Below are 26,302 nucleotides of genomic sequence, written 5' to 3' on the forward strand. Positions count from 1 at the left end.
GAATCAGCAATTGTTTACATATAATTGGGTGGAAACCCAACAACTTAGACGTAAGACAGGATCCTCTTAAGAAGTGATCATTGTGTTATGTAGCCCATGTCTACAAAGAGCAGATCACCAGCTCTGCAACGTTTATGTAACAACACCGCAGGAGGACACACACACACACACACACACACACACACACACACACACACACACACACACACACACACACACACACACACACACACACACACACACACACACACACACACACACACACGATACAAAGCAGCCCTCTCAGTATTGAGGACAGACGCAGTCACACGCAGCCAAAAACGCCACCTCCTCTGCAGTTATAAATACCCTATTATTATGTGCATGACGCTACAAAAGGTCCCACATAGACCCCTAAACATGTTCCTCACAGCCTCCATGGTACCACCTCAATGAATGGATGAAGAGACACCAAATGGAGAGAGAGAGAGAGAGAGAGAGAGAGAGAGAGAGAGAGAGAGAGAGAGAGAGAGCGAGAGAGAGAAGAATGAATAGAAGTTATGGAATGAGTGCGAGAAAGGAACATACACCCACATCAAATTCCCCAGTGTTTACGGCTGTAATCCGGATCTTATTTTTAACAAATAAAATGATATTTTAGAGTATGTTAATAATACAATATAACTAGTACATATGCAGTGGTTGGAGGTGGTCTCCCTAGTAGTTTTAGACCCTGGTGTAAGCTAGGACACCTAATGGTTGACAAGTAGCAGTATAAGCTCAATATACCCTGGGTTTTCCTCTTCAATGAAATGTGGTCTCCCGTGCGTGTCCATCTGGGTCCATTTACACCCTTTGCAGTTAAATGAACAAATTAATGAACAAATTAATGAAGGATTTTATGACTTGGGACGTGTCATTTGGTTGATGCATTCGTGTGATTGATGAATGTGTTTATAGACATCCACGACGTCAATTCTGCACGGATGTTTGATGATTGCAATCGCACAGTACCACAGGACAGGGAAATGAACCCTCAACCCTGCTCGTCTTAGAGCCTTACGTCACCAGCCAACAACATCAAACAGGCATTTTAGAGCATCCAAAAGTGCAGCATTAGCATACACTCTTGTTACACAACAACAAGAACAAACACATGCACACACACACTCATAAATACATACATATGCATACACTATTACACTCATTAATGCACTCATGTGCATGTGTACGTGCACACACACACACACACACACACACACACACACACACACACACACACACACACACACACACACACACACACACACACACACACACACACACACACACACACACACACACACACACACACACACACACACACACACACACACACACACATGCGACCTTATCAGCGTCTATAGAGATGTTTACTATTAAAACCTGTGTGTGTGTGCGTGCGTGCACGCGAGTGTGTGTGTTCTTACCTTCTCCAACTGTCATATTAATCCTTCCTTCCAGAGAGACGGGTGGACAATGTTTTACAGAACACTGCCTCCGCTCTCCCTCTCCCTCTCTCTCTGTTTCTCTCAATGTTTTTCTCTCTGTTTATCCCTTTCTCCCCCCTCCCATCCCTTCTCTGTCTCTCTCACCAGTAGACGTGTTAACCTCTCTCACCCAGAGCTGTATGTCTACAAACCTCTCTCTCTCTCTCTCTCTGTTAATAATGCGTTATTATCCTCATTATACGCACATTATACGCACAAGACTAAATACACAAGTGTGAAATCTCACACACACACACACACACACACACACACACACACACACACACACACACACACACACACACACACACACACACACACACACACACACACACACACACACACACACACACACACACACACACACACACACACACACACACTTCAGTGTTTCCATGTTCTGTCAACTCTGAGACGAGCAGACCAACTTACATTTTCATTTGAGCACAGCTGTTAGAGACACTATGAGACCATGATGTCATTGTGATGAACACAATAACAACACCACCCTCATCCTCACAGCAAGTCACTGCAATGAGTGCGTGTGTGTGTGTGTGCGTGCGTGCGTGCGTGCGTGCGTGCATGCATGAGTGTGTGCATGAGCGTGTGCATGAGTGCGTGCATGCATGCGTAAAGCTGTCTTTCCCTTAGGTGCTGAGGTGTGTCTGACCTCAGCACTTCTGTCTGAAACCTCTCAGCAAAGACGTCATGCTCAACGGCACAATGTCCCTCCACCAATACTGCAGTGTTATACGTGTGTTATGGTTAACTAACACCAAGACTACAACTAAAGGGAAAGAAGAATTGTGTTAAGTGAAACTAAAATAAGAAATAGTCATCAATAAAACTACTCATGCAGTTTTAGAACTAAAACTAAACTGAAATCAAACACCAAACCTAACTAAACCTAACTATTCATTAGTTTTACTAAAATGTAAAACTAATGAATATTTAAAAACTATAATAACTCTGGTGTACTGTAGTAGCATGACTTTAGTAGTAGTTTAGTTTATCATTAGCACACTTTTAAAGAAAAAGAACAGTAAAATACATAATAATATAATGTAGTATTTACATGGCTTAACTATGACATTGTCATTTTATTTTGGGGCTGTAAATATGTGTAAACATTGTAGTAAAACTTTGTAGTATAGGAAATGTCCATGAGCATATTTAGAACAAACAGATTCTCTGTCTGGTCTTACAGGAGGGAATGACCTCTGATCAGCCCAGCAGACAGCTGGGCATCTACTCAACCCCCAGGCTTGTTGTCTGGCCTCCAGAACCCTCACTTGTCACATCACATGCACCGAGGCCAGGAATGATCGAACACGTGCACACGCAGACACGCACGCACACACACACACGACACACACACACACACACACACACGCACACGCACACGCACACGCACACGCACATGCACATGCACACACAGGGTTTAGAAGGGTTAATCTTGTAGCTCACCTGATGCTGAAGATGGCATCATGTTCCCTGCTCGTTGAACCTCATCGAACTTACTGAAGATTACATTCAACCTAGATACATACAGACAGTCAGTCAGTTCATCACACATTAGCTTGAGAGTAGATGTGTGTAGAATCCCATATTGAGGGGCCTCTATAGGGCAGAGCACACCTCCAACAGAGCTTTCACAAATGCAAAAAATCAGATCCGTCTCAAGTGAGTGGTACTGTACTGTACTGTACTGTACTGTACTGTACTGTACTGTACTGTACTGTACTGTACTGTACTGTACTGTACTGTACTGTACTGTACTGTACAAGCCCTCCTCCCTGGCCTGTTTGTGTCTGTGTGTTAGGCTGTGCAACAGTTACACTTGGTGGTGAACAAAGGCTATAACGCTATTTTTGTGCTCGGACACATTTTCATGCTCGGCCACAGGGACCCAGGGACATAGCTGTCTATAGGAGCGGTTGCACCACTCAAAAAATGTGAAGCGTATGTCATAGAAATGCTATTTCCCCCCCTGTAGCTTCTTCGAGGTCCTGATGGCTGCAACCCATGACTTACGCCGCCCTGGGTAGGCTACTCAGCCTGTCAGAGATAGGAGAAGGAGTGTGCCATTCTAGTTGAATCTTGTGTTATAGTAAGAATAGGAAATGTATCCTTTTCCCAGAAGAAGGGGTCCACAACACTTGAAGGTCTGTTCTAGAGTCGTGAGTGCATGCTTGCGTGCGTGCGTGGTTTTGGGTATCCGATTCCGTACCGTGACTGTGGAAGGCCTTTTTTGCTGAGGTCCATTCGGACTCTCTCTCCGACATGTCTGTAGATCTCAACCAAACATCCCATAGCTCCGTCACGCACCTGAACCACACAACACAATGTCTCAGTGTCACCACCACCATGCAGATGAATACAATAATGAAAGAAATAAAAGAATAATAAATAAATCACAGGTTGGAGCTTTAAAGGTGCTGTAAGAGATATTTTTGGTTAAATGTAAAGTTTAACCAACCAGGAGAAAAAAAACATTTATCAGCTTATATTTTGTACTGTTCCATTTCCATTTGTTTTCTTCTTCTTTTCCAGCACTATCCTGTATTTTGTATGAGTTCTCTCTCCTGATCATCCGGAAAATGTATTTTATGCTAATTAAACAGCTGGAGAGACAAGCAGACCCCTGTTACTGAATAAATACTATAGCAATGACCTTTAACATAATGTAGAGATATACACCACGTTTTGTTCCTGCCATGGGTCACAAGAACAGACTAGATACTACAGCAGGTGTTCTATTCCAACAGTCGTTAGGTGTTGGAATAGTGGATATCAACAGTCTGTACTTGGACTGCTTTTTTCTGTCTACACCAAATCTCTTTTCCAGAAATAGACGAGCCTACAACGCCTATAGATCAGCTATTTTGGGGGGTTTTACCCCCAGAATTTTTGTTCCCCCCAGAATATGGTAAACTGTGGTTCGAGGACACCAGAATACTGCCAGCACTTAACCAGCAGGTAAACTGCATTCCCAGGTAGAACTTCATGTTTAGGTATATGTACTGCAGTGGTTCTCAACCAGGACCCCCCAGGGGATTCCCCACGTGATTTTTGGGGGGTCTCCTGATGACAGTGAAGTGACAATTTGAGGAACATTTTAACCCAGTAGTAGCATAGGACCCCAAGACCCCTAGTTTAAGGCTTGGGACACACAGCAATCCTATCCTCAGTCTCAATAACATCCTGACCAATACAATTCTGGCAGATGGAGCGGTGTACTGAAGCTGCAGTACTCGCAGCAGCCACCGGGTGTCCTCAGTGTCCACGTGCAGAGACTGCTGCAGCTGCTGGTGGGGAGCACATCTGTGGTCCATGACACAGCAAACAGGCAGAGTGCTTAGCTGGTATGTCACTGCAACACAGCTGTCTGATGTGATGTCTAATTACAGCTGGTGACATGATTTTGTTTTTTGAAAGATCTGTTTTAGGCTTTTCTGCCTTTATTGATAGATACAAGTGAAGATTGACAGGAAAGAGGGAGAGAAGGGGAGAGACATGCAGCAAAGGTCGTCATGAACGGGACTCGAACACGTGGCGCGCCGTCAGGCCAGAGCTTATATGTGGCATGCACCTGGACCACTAGGCCAGCGGGCGCCCACAGCTGGTGACATGATGACGTTAACCACATTAACCCTGGTGTCCCAATTTTTGAAAATTGCAAAAAGAAATCGACCAACAGACCTACTATACCTCACAACACGTAGATCTGCTGCCATTACATAGTTATCCTGAACAGCCTGACCAATATTCCATATTATCTGTCGATATTTCATGTTATATACGTCTGTATTAAACTACCAAATATATACATGTAATGTATGTGTAAATGTGTTGTTTTGGCAGGTTACCTGACTGGTGGGGTCCCCCAGGAGGTTACATATGTGGGGGACGATTTTACTGAGAGTTAAACCCTGGGCACCGTACCTGGATGGAAAGAATCAATAATCCAATCAAAATGTGTTGATCTGATCAGTGTTCAGAAAAAGGTGTCACGACCACCCTGAAGTACCATTGCAGAAAAACACATCTGCCATGCACGGATTAGACTGGAAATAAAAGCAACGACATAACGGATGTCCAGCAGTGGAGATGGAAACAGTTAATGGAAAGAGAAATACGTATGGAAATGGAACATAGTTGTGATACAAACTATTCGGGTAGTTTAGTTGGCTTATTTGAATGATAAGCACCTATTCCAGTGATACTCAAACATTTCAATTTAAAGGACCCCATTTTGATATGCATTAGGCCACAGACCCAGATTTGATATGACTTTTATTCATGAACCCCTCTCTTGTTTCTCCATTAGGTTCCAACTGTACTGTACTGTGAGTGAGCCCACATTGAACTGAGGAGTGATTCATGTCTGTCTGAATTTGAGTTACAGTATGAACATTTCCAGTGACCACGTGTCTATATACCATTCAGCAGGGCAGCATTAGGCCTGTCCCAATTATGACATAATACCATTCAGCAGGTCAGCATTAGGCCTGGCCCAATTATTACATCATCCATAACCCCCTGATTGCAATCATTTGAGATAATCACACTTAATAATCTTGTCGCATAATTATGATTGTTCCCATTTTGAAAAATGTAATACATTTTTTTTTAAATAGCATAAATGGGCTTGTAGATTGGCTATATCCACTATATATATATATATATATATATATATATATATATGTTTATTTTTTATTTTTTTATTTTTTTTATTATAAAATTATTATACATGGCATTTTTTGGCATTATTCATTTATTTGTAAATTTAAGTTATTTGTCATGTCTTCCCTGTGTAATTTTATATTTACAAAGCCTTTAATCACAATTATTTGTACGACAATTAATCGTCAACTGAAATGTCATGATTGTCACAGCCCTAGTCAGCATCAACACATACACCCCCCAAAATCTATTCTAACACCACAGCAGCTAAACTAACCTAACAAACTGAAAGTACTCTCCAGCCCTACATGGAGAGCACCTGCACTGGCTCAGGTATGGCATTCGAGCATTGGGCAATGACACAGGTCACTGTTACAGATTGATAAATGCCAATAATTGAATGTACACCCACTTTTCTGTTGCATTGTAACCTACTCTATGTTTCATAAATAAGGGCCTACTGTATGTGTTTTCTGTGTCTATGTTTTCTGTACACTTGTTTCTGTGTGTTTTCTTTGAACTGGTTTCTATGCAAAATTAAGAACAACCAACATCAAATTCACCAACATTGCAGCTGTACGAAAAGCATGAGTTATCCTTTCTATCTGCAAATGTTTGTTTCAAAAAGATCCACTGTAGACATGTTATGAGCTACTTTCTGTCAAGAAATTCCTTGCAGATAATTATTTAAGTTTTGGAGTTTGGAAGTGCTCGTTGGAGATCACTCAACGGGCCTGCATACCACCTGTTTTGAATTTGCACATAATGCAGGAGGTTGCTATACTGAAAGTGAGTGCTTCCAAACTCCAACACAATCATCACCTGCAAGGAATTTCTTGACAGAAAGTAGCTCACAACATGTCTACAGTGGATTTTTATTAAACAAACACTTTGCAGATAGAAAGAGGATAATTCAAGCTTTTCATACGGCTGCAATGTTGGTGAGTTTGACGTTGTTAAATACAATCAGATAGGACGTTTCTGTTTGGATGTATGGGCCGTCAATGGCAAAATTGCGGCTAGTTGCCACCCTGCCATTTACTTAATGGCAAGATGGCTGTGGTCTGCATAAGGTCAATTGTAGCAAAAGTCAAAAAGCTGTAATAACGTCATGGCTACTTCAACAAGACAGACAGAATGATAGACTTACGTGCTGAGTGTAGTGATGAGGCATTGGCACAGTGCTTCTCTGGTTCTGTTGTTCTTATGTTTAAAACCTCCCAGCATCCTGTCCCACAAGTACTACACACACACACACACACACACACACACACACACACACACACACACACACACACACACACACACACACACACACACACACACACACACACACACACACACACACACACACACACACACACACACACACACACACACACACACACACACACACACACGCACACACACACACACACTATTGATTAACTTTTATAGGACACGGACAGGCACACACAGAAGGAATTGGCTCACAAATAGGTGTCATCGAACCCCCTGAATTTTTTAAGTAATACACAAAATATTTGCATGGCAAAACATCCGTGTTCAATAATGGGGCTACCAGACATGTACCTTAGTTACCAGGCAGCACTAGCTTGATAGGTTAGCCAGCATGAGAGAAGATAACGAGAAGATGGAACGCTTAGTTTCGCGTCGCTAACCTGACTTTGCATGTAATTGCGCTGCTCGAACACGTATTTTATCAGACATTTGCAGTTTAACCACTTAAATCCTATATGGAGAACCGAAGTCTGGCATCACTACAGCTAGGGGCCGCTATCCCCCTGGTTCACAGTTATTTTTTATATTGAAAATACCAAAGGGCACCGTCATCTTTGATCGTATCATAGGAGAACATAAGAAAAAATAAACAAATCAGCACCGCGATTTTACTTATATGGATATGAATGGAATGGAATTGTCATGTCATAGTTGAGTGTGTGTGTGTGTGTGTGTGTGTGTGTGTGTGTGTGTGTGTGTGTGTGTGTGTGTGTGTGTGTGTGTGTGTGTGTGTGTGTGTGTGTGTGTGTGTGTGTGTGTGTGTGTGTGTGTGTGTGTGGTTACCTGTGGCGAAACAGTCTGTTCCATGATTTTTAGCAGCAGTATTTGGTCTTGTTCTCGAACCTGATCTTTGGCATCACCCAACCGGTCCATGAGGCTGGGTAAAACTGACACAGAGAGAGACACAGACACAGATTTTACACTCTTTTTCTGATGCCACTACTTCAGGTTACTGTGGGTTCCCCATGGTTTTAGGGCTCCACATGGTCTATTGTTTTCTGGCCTGGGTTCAGTACAGTGGTTCTCAACCTATGGGTCGGGTGAGGACATTGCACATGGGCCCCCAAATAATTGGCAAAACACTATGTTTTTAATGATAATATAACATTAATTTATTCACAATCGATTGACTGATTCTGAAAATAAACATGCTTGGTGGGCCGAGAACATGTTAAAGTGGGCCGGAATCCAGAATAGTTTGAGAAGCACTGGTCAGGTCTAGTAATCTCTCAAGAACAGATTCCGAGCTACGCTACTGAATCTGTCAGCAGGGGCATTCAGAACGTGTATAACTTGTTGTTAGTGGGAATGAAAACATAGGCGCCCCACTGGAAAAGGAGGGCCGAAGGCCGAGCAAATGTTCTGTTTGGCGCCCAGATTGTTGGTTTAGTAACATGTCTTTTGACATCATTTCTGTATCTATTCTTTCCAGAGTCATAAATGTTGTGTTGTTCTTACCTGTTACCACCTGAGATCTGAAGCGGTCCTGTAACCTGGAGACCAGCGCTGACAACAACTCCAATCCCAGCAGCGCCACCTGGTGGAGAACACAATACAATGCCTTAAATAACATGCAGAAAGTTCATTGATATACTGTACTTTATAAAATATATAATATATAAAAAGTCAGAATATGGTCCAGCACGACTTAAAACCCTGTTTTGTTTTGTTTTGTGTTGACATTTATTAAGAGACATGGCCAAAGCATTTCCGGGGGTCCCCAGCCAAAAACGTTGAGAACCCCTGCACTAGAGGAAAATCTGCACGTCACGAACAATCTGCAGATTACATTATGAGGTATCTTATTTGGAAGGACAGAATGGATGGACAGAGCGCCATCATTAAGGGCAACACACACTCCTTCCGACATCCAAAATTCTGATGGGCCTCTGAAATTGAATTTCAGAGGCCCATCAAGCATGTATTGTACAGTATTGGCGAGCATTTAGGGCTCCATTTTCGTCACCGCTAAACCCCTTATCCCTAAACTTCTTTTCCTTTTTTACTATTTGGCTAAACATTTTTGAATAGTTAAAATGGCCAGTCTACAAGCTCACAACGTGTCAATGTAGATTGGCTAGTTGAACTATTCAAAAATGTTTTGCAAAATAGTAAAAATAGGCAAAGAAGTTTAGGGATAAGGGGTTTAGCGGTGACGAAAATGGAGCCCCTTAGAGTCCAACCTGTGGTGAGTCTACAGACATTCATCCGGTCCTCTTCAGCTGTTCAGTGTGGTTTATCTGAATGGTATCACACCTGAGTACGGTATTTGTATTAGACTTGTGTTATGCATCTATGGAAGCCCTCAGAAATCTGCTGAATGAAACTAGATAATATGTCATATGGTACTGCTAGAGTAAGGCTATTTACAGTAGCTCCAATCACCTGATGTACCAGGTGTAAACAATTCCCTGATTAGACTGCTGGACTAAAAACCAGTAAAGGGAATTCCATCCATTAGACTGATGATGACAGAGGTACAACGCACGCACGCGCACACACACGCACACACAGAACAGATGTACTAAGCACTGGATGGTTTGACCTCTCCTCTCTGTAATCCTAATGCAGGATAGGGTGAAAGTCCCCCCCCCCCCCCCCACACACACACACACACACACACACACACACACTACTGTATCTACTCTACGGTGTATAAGACAACACAGAAACATATGGCATATACAGTATTTCATCTTTTTGATACTGTCCCATCATAGCCATCTGTGCAGCCATCAATCTGTGTGAAGCTGAAACAGAATTTCCCCCGCAGGACTAACAAAGGACTCCCTAAATTACCCTCCATCATGAGCTTACAGAACAGATCTGCTATTTCTGAAAGATTTTGACACTTTTCTTCTATATTGACAAGACATTACCAAAATAGAGACGGCAGGTGCAAAATGGTGTGTCTGTGGGGTTTATAAATATCTGATGAATGAAAAGTATTAACGAGAGCTTCTGACTTTCCATTTCCTGAAAGGTAACTGAAATGTCATGACTACTCACAGCCCTAGTCAGCATGAAGACATACAGCCCCATAAAACGGATCCTTCCCTGCGGGGTGTATCTATTCTAACGCCACAGCAGCTAAACTAACCTAACAAACTGAAAGTACTCTGAAAGGTAACATGATTGGACATACAGTGCAAGGTTTCCGCCAAACAGCAACGATATACACATTATGTAAAAGACACACCCATCACGTTCTATTCATTCTATTTGCAAGTGGTTTGTTACATCAGGTCAATGTGGAATACAAACACAACCATAAGCACACACTACAAACACAGAAGAACGTATAGGCTACATGCAGCACAAATAAGTGCACAGAATTGCACTTGTGCTCACACTCTGGTGCAACACATGCAGCGCACACACACACACACACTCTCAAATGCTGGCACAGCACCAGTCAGGCAGGTCAGATCACAGATGACACACACACACACACACACACACGTGTGGTGCCGACTGCCGAGAGGAATTCTGAAATAACTTGAATATATCATAGATCAAATATAGAAACACAGAGTACTATGCTACCTAGTACATTCAACAAGACTAGAGAGAGAGAGAGAGAGAGAGAGAGAGAGAGAGAGAGAGAGAGAGAGAGAGAGAGAGAGAGAGAGAGAGAGAGAGAGAGAGAGAGAGAGAGAGAGAGAGAGAGAGAGAGAGAGAGAGAGAGAGAGACGACAGAGGGTGAGACAGAACACTCTATCATCCTCCAATAGTGCCATTCATTAGATTACCACCAAACGCTCAGTTTTGATTTCATGAAAAATGTTCGTCCACTACCTTTTTTCACCAACGAAAACTAAATAATCATCATGGTTTGGTGTGATGCGTGCCATCAACCGGAGTCCTCTAGACAGGGTTGTTAGGATCAGTGGCAAGCTGCAGTTGGGAGGAACCAGGAGGAACTCAGCAGTATCCACAAGAAACGGACGGTAAAGAATGGCTCTCAAATAGTTGAGGACAATACACACACACCCTTCACACCCACTACAAACCAATGCCCTCAGGCCGTCGATACAGAGCCTCAAAACTCAGCTAGCTTCATACCTACCTCCTTCAGACTGCTGAATGCCCCTAGTCAGTAGAACTAAAATACAAGTCCTTTTATGTTGTCATAATCAAAAGACTATGACTAAAACTAAATCCAAATTTGCTGAATGCCTAGGCAGTAGAACTAAAAGACAAGTCCTGTTTGTGATTATGACACCTGTTTGGTGTCATAATCAAAAGACTATGACTAAAACTGAATCCAAATTTGCTGTCAAAATCAACACTGGTGATGTTTCAAGGAGTTCACAGAGCATGATACAGCAGGCAAGCAGACTCAGATTTTAGAGTGTAGCTTTTTCTTCTGTCCCGTACCTGTACCTTATCGTTCAGACTTTGTTGGTGATTGTTAACGTTTTTGTGACTTCTCTGCTTAACACAATGAACACTAGCCTCCTTATTAGGTGGCATAACATAATAACATTAAAAAATAGGAAATAGCCGATCTACAATCGCAAAACAGATGTCAAGTTGTCAGCGCAGTCCGTTGTGAGTTTGTAGATCTGCCATTTCCAGCAATGCTATTTAGTGTAGAGCAAACACAGGAGGGGGGCCTAGTATAGAGCCCTGAGGGACTTTACTGGTCAACTAAGTATAGGGTTTAAGTGGTTGAGGAAGTCACTATGTCAAACGTGGCCAAAATAAAAAAAAAGACTTGACTGTTTGTAACCCTAACCATAAACAGTTCACAGAATGACTGTATAACAACAAGGATGAGGTCTGGTCAACCCGAGAACATTCCACCACTGGCCCACCTGGATCAGCACAGCCCACTTCCTGTGTGTCAGTCAACACTGACCGTGTCTGACATTACCATTTGCAATTTAGTTATTTTAACCAGTGGTTGTCAAACTTTTTAGCTCGAGACCCAAAAGAGAAATGAGACATTTGTCCGGGACCCAAACTAGTGAAAATAGCAGATCTATAAGCTCACAGTGCGCTGCGACGCTTTCCACCACTGCTCACAACACAAACAGCAGTTTCAAAAATGAACGCTCCAGGTGGGCAGATATCAACAGTGGAGTCAGAGCAATGTGGAGTGAAATGTGAAAATATTTTCTCGTATTTAGTGAAGATTTATATATTGGTACAATTGGTCTGTTGGTAACAATTGTCTAACAAGAATTCAAAGCTGCTTTGATTTATATGGCCGAACTACTCACACAGTCTGTAACTTGTGTGAGCTGGAGTGCATTAGTGCATGTGAGACTCAGAGTGCATGTATTTAGTATCCCTTTTGCTACAATGCGTGTGTGTCTGCGTGCCATTTAGGAGGGGGAGGATTCACTGACCCAGGGCTCTGTTAACCGAGAGAAAGGGACCCTTTAATCTACACCCATAAAGTCACAGCCAAGGGCCACTATTACATTGTATGAGATAATTAGAACCCATATACTAGTGGTTCTCAACCTCTTTTCTGCATCGGGACCCACTTGAAAATCTTGAAAGCATTCACGGCATTCACACCCATCTGACCACTTAACGCGGCAGCCGATTGTGTTAAGTCAGGGATGTCTAACCTTTTTTCAAAGGGGGCCATATTAGAAAATATTAAAACACCTCCTAACATATAACATATGAAGCCGCAGGCTGTATACAATTCGTCTCCGGACTGCATTTGGCCCGCAGTCCGCACTTTGGACACTGTGTGTTCAGATAGGTGGGCCAAGAGCATGTTTATACTACTAATGTAGCATACTATAATGGTATGACTTTTTCACACTAATGTTATATTATCATTACAATCTTACTGTTTTGCTAATTACCTCCCAGCACTTTACATAACAGCTGGGATGTTAACTGATATGCTGCTTTCTCTCACACGTGCACACGCGCACGCACGATAATCATAAAGTGATCCTTATGAACTAGTACAAATTAATAAAAAACATTCAAGATGAGTTAAGTATACAGTACACACAGGAAGGGAAATAGCATATTAGTATGTATTACATACTATATACTGTAAGTATATTTTACGTATATATGAATCATGTGAATGAAGCTGACAGCAGGAGCCACTATCTTACTCAGCAAAAAACTGAAAAATCCCTCTGATCCCTCTTTATTACATAAAGGATCGGATTATACACAAACATACGCACGCAAGCATGTGCAAGCATGTACACACACACACACACACACACACACACACACACACACACACACACACACACACACACACACACACACACACACACACACACACACACACACACACACACACACACACACACACACACACACACACACACACACACACCAGTTAAAAACGTTATGTACGGAATTGCTGTCCATATATTTTGATGCAATACTGCCTCATCAAAGTTGGTGTTGTGACTTTAGATATTGTCAATTACTTCCATGAGAAGGAGAGGGGTGGTGGAGTTGTTTTAGCAGACAGTTCGAGGGTCCAATGGAGTTAAGAGGTTTTGTCCAATGCGTTTTTTGCTACTTTCCATTCAATATTTTCGAAACAACACACAGACGCAAAGGGTGTTCAATAGCACTGATTTATGGAAAAATAAATCAAAAACCTCAAAAATGGAATTACTGTATGAAGTTTCCTCTGGACAGCAACGATATGTGAAATTGTAATTTCTGGTACCAGAGAGAGAGAGAGAGAGAGAGAGAGAGAGAGAGAGAGAAAGAGCAGAGAGAGAGGCAGAGAGAGAGAGAGAGAGAGAGACAGAGAGAGAGAGAGAGAGAGGCAGAGAGAGAGGCAGAGAGAGAGAGAGAGAGAGAGAGAGAGAGAGAGAGAGAGAGAGGCAGAGAGAGAGAGAGAGAGAGAGAGAGAGAGAGAAAGAGCAGAGAGAGAGGCAGAGAGAGAGAGAGAGAGAGAGAGAGAGAGAGAGAGAGACAGAGAGAGAGAGAGAGAGGCAGAGAGAGAGAGAGAGAGAGAGAGAGAGAGGCAGAGAGAGAGAGAGAGAGAGAGAGAGAGAGAGGCAGAGAGAAAGAGCAGAGAGAGTGAGAGTGTATCTGGCATGCAGCCAAGAGATGAGCTGTTCAATACTTAAGCTTCCTGGTTACACTGTCTCTCCTCCCCTCTGTCACTCAGCAGACTACTGTACATGCAGTGTGTGTTACACTGTCTCTCCTCCCCTCTGTCACTCAGCAGACTACTGTACATGCAGTGTGTGTTACACTGTCTCTCCTCCCCTCTGTCACTCAGCAGACTACAGTATGCAGTGTGTGTTACACTGTCTCTCCTCCCCTCTGTCACTCAGCAGACTACAGTATGCATTGTGTGTTACACTGTCTCTCCTCCCCTCTGTCACTCAGCAGACTACAGTATGCAGTGTGTGTTACACTGTCTCTCCTCCCCTCTGTCACTCAGCAGACTACAGTATGCAGTGCGTGTTACACTGTCTCTCCTCCTCTCTGTCACTCAGCAGACTACAGTATGCAGTGTGTGTTACACTGTCTCTCCTCCCCTCTGTCACTCAGCAGACTACAGTATGCAGTGTGTGTTAATGTTACACTGTCTCTCCTCCCCTCTGTCACTCAGCAGACTACTGTACATGCAGTGTGTGTTACACTGTCTCTCCTCCTCTCTGTCACTCAGCAGACTACAGTATGCAGTGTGTGTTACACTGTCTCTCCTCCCCTCTGTCACTCAGCAGACTACAGTATGCAGTGTGTGTTACACTGTCTCTCCTCCCCTCTGTCACTCAGCAGACTACAGCACAGCTACACTGTGCTAACTTCTGGCTAGTGTGTACTGTGTAGCACCCGCAATTCTAGCCTGGAATTTCCGCGTGGGGCTAAGGTTAAAGGCAAACAACTATATCACTTCTTACACCAGGAGGGAATCATCTTAGATATTAGGCTTGTGGGCTTCAGGCTGAGGTTCTAAGCTACTCTGCTACACTAGTTAGCACCATGCAGCTTTTCAGCTTCTCAATACTACTGCTCAGCCATGCCATCATAGGAACAGGACCATGTAATTGTAGACTATACTGTAATACCAACCCCACTTTCCTATTTCTTATTTCGGTGGTTATCGTGTAAGACAAGGATTCCCAAACCTTTCAGGCTGTGACCCCCCAAAATAATCATATTTGAAATGGGGACCCGCCAGACTGAAGAGACACTTGAAGAGGCACTTGTTTACTCAGACTTTTGGCAATTAGTTTGATTTTTTGAATTGTAAAGCGTCCTTGGATTTTGAAAGGAGTTATATAAATTCAAGTTATTATTCATTTTATTATTATTAGATATCTAGTTCCAAAAATGGAAATACTAATGTAATGTAAAAGTACATCAAAATTGTGATCAAGTGGAGTAAATACACTTACTACACAAATACACTTTCCACAACTGGAATGTAATGTAACGAAGACTCTGAATTTGCAAATAACAAGAAAGCAATCAGATTGGAATTACAAATGCAAACTAGTGCATGTTTGCACTGCCGATAGAAAATGGCTTCTCTGTGGATTCAACGCTTACTTTCAGCTGTACAGGCAGTGAATAAATCTCTGTTGCTCACACACACACACACACACACACACACACACACACACACACACAGAGCAGAAGTGTGTGCGAACTAATGTTTAACATGGTGCGTGTCTGTCAGGGTAAAGTCCTACCTGAGCCTTATCTCTCTCTCTCTCACACACACACACGCACGCACGCACGCGAGATGCAACGCAAAGTGACACCATATTTATACAACATTATATTGCTGGCTGCTCTTTATCAACAGAACAATCACGTAACTCTACAGTTTTGTATAAATAATATTTTGTATTAGTTCATTTAACTTTCACCTATATAATTAGTCCTAAACAGTGTTTCGTTTTTTGTTCAAACCGTTTACCATCCCTAACACAAATGTAAGTGATCAACGCAAGAAGTCTGTGGTTGTGGTCAGCTGAGATCCCAGACCCAGTACAACAGTAGAAGACTGTGGTTATGGCCCGGGCCGGCCTAGCAGTCCGGGCACCTAGGCTCCTAATGCCGTCTCTCTCCTTGTTTCCCGTCTGTCTCCAGTTACTCTCAATAAGAAAGTTAAATATTTCAAAACGTGTAAAATGTGCAAAAGATTTACTGTATATAATAATTAGTGTAGAAAAATCAGACACGTCTGAAGTGAGTGGTACTGTACTGTACTGTACTGTACTGTACTGTACTGTACTGTACTGTACTGTACTGTACTGTACTGTACTGTACTGTACTGTACTACAAGCCCTCCTCCCTTGCCTGTGTGTGTCTGTGTCTGTGTGTTAGGCTGTGCAACAGTGACACTTGGTGGTGAACAAATGCTATAACGCAATTTCCGTGCTCGGACACAGGGACCCAGCCTGTCTATAGGAGCGGTTGCGCCATTAAAAAAAAAAAAAAAAACACAAAGACTGACACACAGTCAGACCCACTGCAGAGAGAGCCACACCGTAAAGACAAGCATGATGTCACAAGGGATTATGGGATACAGCAGTGACAGGAACTTCAGGCCAGAGTGGGCGTGGCCACCACAGCAACTGGATGAGACCATAATTAGTGGTTGTACTGGTGCAACACACGCCACAGGTGTCTGCTGGTGATGTGTACGCCGGTCACACACAGTACACATATGAGACTACAATGTCCCTGGGCTAGAAGGCCGAAAAAACAGCCCATATGCTGAGATTCATGCAGAAATGTTGTAGGGCATCTGTGTCCAACAGTGCTCGTTAGTATTGTATTGTGACACGCTGTGAGGCTTTAGATCTGCTATTTTCGCTATTTGTCATACAAGGACGTATATAGGGCTAAGCAGCAAACATTCCAGTCCATGATAACAAATATACATATGAAGACAAAGGATGGAGGATAAGATGAGATGACATGTACTTTTCAAATCTTTATTTGGAGAACACTTAAGCCAGTAACACTGACGATATTCAAGACAACAATCTCACCATGTGTTGTGGACTGTTTTTAGAGGCTTTCTAGCCCAGGGACATTGGTGTGTGTGCTGCTGAACATTTTATTCAAAAAAAAAAAAGGTGCTGTCTCAGGTTTTGTAATGTTGTCAGCTTTCTTTGTGTTCGTTTATGTGCTAAAAGAGTGACTTTGAGAGCTGTTTCACAGTGAAATGGTAATCAGTGGAGCAACTGTTGAAGATATCTCACAACTTAACTATCTGGAGTTATTTCGGTACAAAAGACTACCGGTAACTAAATTGGTAGTGGTTAGTTGTGTAGTTCATTACCTTAATGAACTACAAAACTAACCACTACCAATTTAGTTGGGTAGTCTTTTGTACCGACACACGCAAGACAATTTGTGATGCCCCAAGCATTTCCACAGTCGCAGTATCTTACTGTTTTGTATGCATGCACGCGCACAAGCTCACGCATGTTACTGCATATCCAACAGGTTGTTTTAGTCAATATTGAAACGAACTACAAAACCAAACAACCTCTACCAAAGCGTAATTTAGTTAGTCTTTTATACCGACGCATGCAAGACAATTTGTGCAGCCGCAAGCATTTCCACAGGCACAGTATCTTATCTGGACTGTTTTGTATGCATGCATGCGCACAAGCTCACGCACACACACACACAGAGTGTAATTCTAAACCTTCCTCCATGGTACATGAGCAAGGTGATGAATACACCATCACGTCACCCCTATGAAAAGATGGCCATCCCTATCCATATTTTAACCACTGTTGACAAGTGTCACCCTGGGGTCTATACAGACTGCCTTTTGTTCCTCTATATCAGACGGCATTGGCATAGGACATGCTTTTAAGTGGCCGGGCATTCAGTTTAAAATTTAAAAAGCAGTTTTTTTTCTAACAGCTAAATTCACTTTCCCATGTGTATCATATAAGGATACAGATCAGTGTCATAATGTATCATATCATATGTATTGTATAATGTATGCATGAGTTCATGTATTGTATTGAGCTCGAGTGAATGAATAATATATAATGTTTGTTTGAGCATTTTTGTTGAAGTACTACTAGTCTCTCAAGACAGACTGTTGACTGACACTCAGTAGCAGCTCTGCTTTTTAGACAGCGCTACCATGACACGCGATAACAACACATGGGAGGGAGCGATAAAGAGGGAGAGAGAGAAGCATCAGCATCGTGTAAAAATGAACCTTGGCAAATTGTATTATTAATTATTATTAATTTATATTATATTTGAATATTTTTTTGCAGGACATTGCATAATAGTTCGGCTATTCTCGCTCTCTGTCCTTCAATGAAGTAAATAAGGTTTAAATTGTTAAGCACAGTGAATGCATTACACCACAGTGCAACAGAACACACTACCAAACTGCAGTGAGGCCAGGAGGACACAGTAGGGATGACAGTGAGGACATTCAGTTCTGTTGTGATGGAAAATGTAAATGGCTCTGCTAGCTGGACGTTACTGTTGAAGCTCAAACTACCGACTGATTCATTTGCATTAATTTCCACTTCAACCAAGCCTTATGCCTCTACTCCAGCAGTTCTCAAAAAAACCTTTATTATTATTATTTGGTCGCCTCCAAACAAAAATTGTGTAGTTAAAATCAAATGTTTAATAGACATATTTTCCTTTTTGAAACTATCAAATAGCCTAGCTAGTAGCTACTGTGGTGACTGACGTGTCAACTTGCAGCCAGTATGGCTGCAGAACGGGTTCATGTTTGCCGTCTAAACAGAGAAGGTATGCAGAGCAGATGACATATACAGAGGCAACAGTCATCAGCGTGTACCGAGAGCGTGTTATGCTAATCCACGTTATATTATTCAACATGTTAATGCATATTTAACAGGTTATTTTAGTCAATATTGACCACTGGAAACCTAGTGTGGAGCGAAAAAATGTGTACTAGTATTACAGCCACAGAAGAGATTTGGTGTTGAGGGGAGAAAGGAGGGGGTCTGTTCAAGTACCTGTGTATATAGGGTTTAAGTAGCGTATTAACTACAACTATTATATCGCCAGATTCTTGCCACCCTAACACACACACTAATGCATTTTTGATAAGTTCAATGTAACAATAAGTTAACAGAATAATAGTTTGGACTTCTTTACATCAGAGGTATCAGACTGCGACCCATGGGCCACGGCACATAAGGCGCCTGTTGCATGATTTTAGGAAGGACAAAATAAACCTTATGCGTCTGTACAGCAGATACATCCGTAACAGACCGCACTCTCTCACCGCAGGTACTTGTGTGTACTTACAGTAACCAGTTAAACCTTACATGCCTCATTGATCAGAATAACCCAAGGATCTAAAAGAGGCCCCCACCTTTTTTCCCCTAACACCTAGTTCACCACTAGTCTGTGACTGTCTGTGTGTAACACTCGACAACCCCCAGTCTGTCCAGGGCCTCGACAAGGCCAGCTTATGAATCTCACATAGCTGGTCTGGATGTGAATCCCATGGACATAATTACATGGAAAGGTAGAAGAAGAAGTGAGGCTGGTAAAACTAAGTGAGTTTCAGAATAGTTTCGTTGTCACTCGCCGTCTGGCGTCAACGCAGGCAAACAATCTCCATAATGAACGTAATCAGTGTGACACTGATGACGGCTTCGTGTTTGTCTACAATAAATGGCAGACGATGAATCGATGAGCGCTGGTGGTCCGTTTACTTGCCAGATTTTGAGACAGAAACAAGCAAAATATGTTTAGGTGGGGATTCGCAGACAAATAAATTTAATTTGGGGTCCTTGGCATGAAAAGGTTGTAGAACCACACTGGTTCAAACGACTTTTGGAAACAAGCCCAAAAATCTGCAACCTGCAACTACTAAATATTTACAAGCGACATTACAGAATAACAAGCCCAAAGACATGGCAACACTGGTCATGACCAATTGCACTCGACATGAGCTGTGTATGAGAACTGTGCTGGGATGGAGATGTGTGCTTCAAATGTTTATCTTGATAAATATTTTGCAACTGCGTAGCATACATGTACATTGTACAATTTGTTTAATTTGTTCTCTAATATTTTGATTTCAAATGGTTTATTAAAGGAAAAGAGTTGGGCTAATAAAACAGCCAAAATAGCATAGTTTTAAGCTCTTATCATAGCTTTTACTGCCTACAGTATGACTGTAAGTTAATACCAATCATAAATGTAGGGCTAAAGCTTGCTCTGCCAATCTTATTCATAAGAAATTCATAAATAAATAAAAAGTTACATTTTGACACAAAGGCAGGTCGTCCGGACCGTATTCAATCTAATTTTGCAGTCCGGCCGGTGGCCTAAAATGTATTTGACACCCCTGCTTTTACATTGAACAAATCTTCTCTGCGTCAGAGAACCAACCGGTCTGTGAAATGTTCAGACACGAAAGCCAAAGCAGCAAATCCAAACATGACATCAAATAAAGCCTGGATCCAGTGTTGGTCCTGGATCAAATTCCAAAACACAGCTCAGCCGAGCAAGGTGGGAATGTAGGCCAGTCAAACGATAAGGCTGTGGTTGTTTCACAAGCCAACAGGCAGGACACAAAGATTGTATTCCACACAATAAGAGTGAAACACTATTATATGTCTGAACAATGCAACAGTCAAAATCTAACAAAAAGTTTTTTCGGTAATTGTATAGCTTCACATAATTCAGTTGCAGCAGTGTTTAGAAGCAGTTACAAGCATTTAAATCCCCAAAGAGAACATCCTGTTCGTACAGTAGAAAACACAGACCTTCTAATGGATCTTATGAACCAGAGCTTGAAATCACAGTCAAGCAATAACCTTGCTGAACCCTGTAATATAATATAATATAATATAATATAATAATATAATAGAGGTGCAACAGTTTATAAAAAGAATCAATTATAAACAATATTTAAATTTTTAATAAAATGTATATTTTAATAAAATATGTAATAATATATCAAGCTTGTATACCAACTATTTTCAATATTTTGAAAGTGTTTAAGTGTTTTTTTTTCAGAATAATTGATTTTGTCGATTAGAAAGAATCAATTAGAATGTATTTGTATCGATTTGTTGATACTGTATATAACAAAATAATAAAACACTGCTCGATTATGAATTAATATCAATTGATTAATTTAATTAATTAAAAAAACGAATTACTAAAATAATCGCTAGTAGGAAGATAATTGATACAGAAGGGAGTTCCAACCGCGCCTCTAGCCTATGGCAGGCCAGTCTGGTGCATCTCAGAAGCAGGACAGGTATCATGAGAGAAGGAGGGTACAGGTCACTTTTTACCTGTACCCTGTTAATAAAGTAAGGGCCTAAATTGTCTGAGCTGCTCCAGTGCCTCCTTCTCTGAAGATAATTGATAGTTGCAGCCATATCATATCACATTTCCTCTGGAAACATAGCATTTTAAGTCAATTTCTGTCCTGCCATAAAAGAGAGATTCAGAAAACATGGATTTGGAATACAGCAGGAGTCAATTCACTCCACATTCCATGTCTGGTTTCTGCATTCTCTCTGAATAAACATGCTTGTGTTTTAGTCAAATAAAAGGTCAATACTGGAGGATAAAAGTAGAGCATTCGGTCAATGACATCATCTCCACTCCAGATACACATCATGTATTCCTGTTGCACACTAAGATCAAAGCCTGACAGAGCATCCTCTCCTGTCTCTCCTACACTGGCTCCCACTCAGCTTTCCTACTGTCTGTCTCTAGTATAAATGCACCATTTAGTACACGGTGTCCCTCTCAGCTTCCCTACTATCTGCCCTAATACCGTCTCCAGTCTCCACTCTCAACTTTCCTTTCATCCGTCTCTCCTACACTGTCTCCTTCTAAGGTTAAGCTTTCCTACTGTCTGTCATTCCTACAGTGTCTCCCTCGCAAAATCTGTTTTTGAAACTGTAACTGTTTTTGGATGTGTAGTCTCCACTCAGAGGCTTGCATGCTATGCATTATGATACATGAAGGCATGGTCATATAGTAAGACTCTGTAAGCAGGAGAACTCACATTTCTGTCTGGTATGCAGTGATATTTTAGTGCTTCAGATACAATTTTAATTAAAAAAGAAAAAATATATAGAATATATTTTTTACCTAAATGACCAGAATAGACATGAAAGGTTGAACATGGTTAAAAGAGTGTGGACAACGACAAGTCACTTTTTTTGTAGGGGTGAATCTGTATGAGGATGCCTGATAAAGGTCAGAGTGACCAAAACGTATCAATAAAGGTTTTGTAAATGAAGACAGCATGCAGCACTCCCCTCTTCTTCTACTATTCAAGTTCATTACTCTGATGCACCTGTCCCTCCGTAGGTGTGCAAAAGGACTTCTATACCAGAATTATCTAAATGATTCATTCTGAAGATTATGCTCAAATACTTACGATCATGTGATTATGTAATGATTGTGACAACTGTCAGAAGTTCAGAAACTAAGAATTACCAAACTGACAGTATCAGACACAGCTCAACACACACACACACACACACTACTACTCACAGGTGCATGCGTGCGTGCAGTGCATACCTTGAAGTGGCTGGAGTTGACCCAGGTGGTGGCGATGGCGTCCGCCATCTTGTCCAGTGACGTCTGGTCGTGCTCCAGGTCGTAGGACTTCTCCTTGTCGGAGATGTAGTCGATGATCTCCTGCCCGACCTGCAGGCGGCGGCCCACGTCTTTCTGCAGGACCAGCGCCAGGCAGCTCTCCATGTTGGACGCCATGCCAGAGTCTAGACGGGGTGTCCGGCTCCGCCCACCTCAGTCTGACCGGCCCGAGACAACGGCTCAACAAGACTCAACCCCCCCTCGGAGGGGACACACAAAGACGAGATGTGGTATTTATACTCCTGAGGGTTGGCCACCCTGTGTGCGTGTGTGGTTGGTTGGTTGGTTGGTCGGACGGTCAAGCGTGTCAGCAGCCGTGCCCTGCACAGGATGGAGGGTTGGCAGAGGGATGGAGTCGGGCGGAGGGGAGGGAGGGAATGGCAGCTATGCAGCATGCGTGTCTGGTCGGCAGCTGGGAGGCGTGGCTTCTCCCCCGCCCACTTTACTCTACCTCCTCCGAGAAGAGTTCAAAGCCAAGCCCGCTGGAGCGGCAGACGGGAGGTCAGCTAAGGTCTGGCGTCACAACAACAAACGCCGCCGCCGCTGAGATGGGAGGAGGGAGACGTCTCCACGATTAGTAATCACCCATGTTAGCTCTGCTGGTCTGCTGCCCTGGAGAGCCCTGCGGAGACACAACACAAGAGCCAGAGGACCACCAGAGTCGCTCTTCATCAAGTCCACTCTTACCCTAACATTTTTCACGTCATACATTGAGCTCAGAGACACTTTTCGCTTTGGCAATGTAAACGTATGTTTTCAAAGCCCTTTGAATTGAGATTGAATTGAATTACTGCAGTGTGTGTGAGCATGTAGGGGGGGGGGGGGGGGGGGTGGGGGGGGGGGTGACTCCATGCAGATAAACCACGAGCCTAGGACAACCCTGTAGTGTTTATTTGGACATCTTGAAACAGTTTTGTGTCACATGTTTAACACTCGTTCCCTTCAAACAAGCAGCAGCTTTCTGTCTGATCAGGTACCTCTCCAACCCCGAGGCGAACACCACCACTGCTGCTGCATGTGTTTCTCAACCAGTAGGTCAGGGGCCCAAGTGAGTCACACAACGCTCTGACATGGTCACAGAAGAGGACTACAGTACATTTAATCGCTTAAAAAGGACATCACCTAATTTCAACCTATAATCATATTATAATTGGTACTACAGTACTCGCTAATGCGCAAAGCAGCATAATGTCTGTCTATGCGCTGCTGTGTCTCAGAGGAGGGCTGTGGACAGTTCAGAAACCTGCCTACCAGTGACATCATCGTTGGCAGGTTTGGTCATTTCAAACGAGATTCCAAACTTTGTGTATGTTCAGTTAAGTTGTATTTAATGCAAGAACAATGGCACAAAATGAACATGCTAACTTAACAGGAAGAGAAAAGCTTCGATTGATGCTGTCATTGGTAGGTTTCTGAACTGTCCATAACCGACCAATGACCAATTTTGTCATTGTCATTGCAACTGTAACATGCAGGATTCAAACTTGGGTCTCCCACATGGGAAACCAAATATCTTCTGGCAAGCAAAGAGGGAATCCCTGCTAGGGGAGACGTCAACCAGTAGTTGCTGGTGTTCTATCCCAGTAGTTCTCAAGGACCCCCAAATTGATATAAATTTGCCAGAAAATCTCAAAAGGTTTTCTGAAAGGGATCCCCAAGAAGAGATCAAAATCAAAACTGGTTTAAATAATTCACTTTCAATATTTTTTTTTAAACGCTCAGAAATAGCAGATGTACAAGCTCGCAGAGCAGCACACAGTGATGTGCTGTGAGCTTGCTGTTTTTGAATACTATAAAGCATTGATAAAGTGGTTAAAATGACTGTGATGCTATTAACTACTTTTGCTGGGGACCCGCTGGAACCCATCCAAGGTCGCCTGGGGATCCCCGCCCCGGACCCCACTTTGAGAACCAATGTTCTCTCCGACACCAGGGTCAAACTTTCTCAGTGGAAGAGCACGCTGAGCAAGACCTACGCTGTAGAGTTTATCAGCGGAAGTAGCGGGACTTTGGCGGAAGTACCGTTCAAGGAAATGACAGAGCTGCTTTACAAATCTGTTTACATTTTCTGTGAATGAAAAAAGTGTTGCGATTGGTCGAAAAATATCGTCTCCGGGGGAAATATATCTGACGGATGTTCCGGCCCAACACTTCCGCCGATGCACTCTCTGCCTTAGGTTGTGACCAGGCTTTTCTCATCGCAGATGAGTACGGCTGGGACCGAGGGTAGTGGAAGAGTAGGGAGACGTCATCCAATCACTGCAGATGTATTTGTTACTATATTATTAACACACAACAAACTAATGTTTTATTCATTAAAGAAGTATGTTCTGGATTGCAGCGAATATTTCATTGGATCATGACTTCACAGTTAACACAACATCCAGGTGCCAGTGTGAAACTTGCCAACCGTTCCTTGGAATACAGAATCGCCCTTTATTAGGAAATTAAAGATGTGTCCCTTATTAAACTGATAAGGGACACACATTATTCCTTATTTAGGGGAATCAATCAATGACACACATTGAGTTCAAACAGCTCATAGGCTGTACTCCAATACAGGTTGTTAACCACTATGGGTAGGCCTAAGTGATATTTGTTAAAACAAAGGTTTTTGTTGTAAGGTTAAAGCACTATATTCTGATACTAAACATTGTTATACACTGTTTGCTCAGTAACAGAGGCCTCCCCGTCTCTCCAGCTCTTAAATAAACAGAAAACACATTTTCAGGTTGAAATAGACAATCAGGAAAGAGGACCCATATATCAGCTTCAATGTTATAGTATAGTGTTCCAGTTCCAATTTTGTCTGTTCATTTCTTGGTGCCATCACTTACAATTTAACTTGTTTAATTATCTGTATTCTGTGCAAGTTCTCTCTCCTGATTGGATAAAATAGGTGTCCCAGGCTTAAAATGCATCTTCTGTTCACTAAAGAGCAGGCGAGTCGGGGAGACTCCTGTTAATGAACAAAGTGAACAAACACTATAGAGAATAATCAGAATATAGCTATTTAACAGTTATTTTACTCAACATTTAAACCCTACAGACTTAATCAACTGGACCGGAGTTGTCTCTGTACTGTACTTGGATTGGGTTTTTTCTTCTGACTATATCAAATCTTTTTGCCAAAAATACTAATAGTGATACAAAGTGTCAATCGCTTCGCTTGTAGATAAGTTATTTTTGGCTAATGTTCCACGGCGTCGCCCCAGAATATGGATGCTGGGGTTAAAGTGGTTAATATA

General features: G+C 42.3%; 1 protein-coding gene across 11 annotated transcripts in view; it reads right to left on the reverse strand.

The window, feature by feature from the left end:
- The window catches only part of clasp1a (cytoplasmic linker associated protein 1a), a 77,684-nt gene that overhangs the window by 50,163 nt on the left and 1,219 nt on the right, over positions 1-26,302 (reverse strand). For all 11 annotated transcript variants that reach the window (XM_079518420.1, XM_079518418.1, XM_079518423.1 and 8 more), the window contains exons 2-8: positions 22,977-23,676; positions 8,934-9,012; positions 8,259-8,362; positions 7,345-7,436; positions 5,378-5,453; positions 3,739-3,836; positions 2,976-3,046 (exon numbers count right to left, since the gene is read on the reverse strand). In XM_079518420.1, the coding sequence (XP_079374546.1) occupies positions 2,976-3,046; positions 3,739-3,836; positions 5,378-5,453; positions 7,345-7,436; positions 8,259-8,362; positions 8,934-9,012; positions 22,977-23,171 (715 nt within the window). In that variant the 5' untranslated portion in view covers positions 23,172-23,676. The remainder of the gene's footprint in view (positions 1-2,975; positions 3,047-3,738; positions 3,837-5,377; positions 5,454-7,344; positions 7,437-8,258; positions 8,363-8,933; positions 9,013-22,976; positions 23,677-26,302) is intronic.

This window comes from Electrona antarctica (assembly GCF_951216825.1).
Source record: "Electrona antarctica genome assembly, chromosome: 13".
Classification (NCBI taxonomy): domain Eukaryota; kingdom Metazoa; phylum Chordata; class Actinopteri; order Myctophiformes; family Myctophidae; genus Electrona; species Electrona antarctica.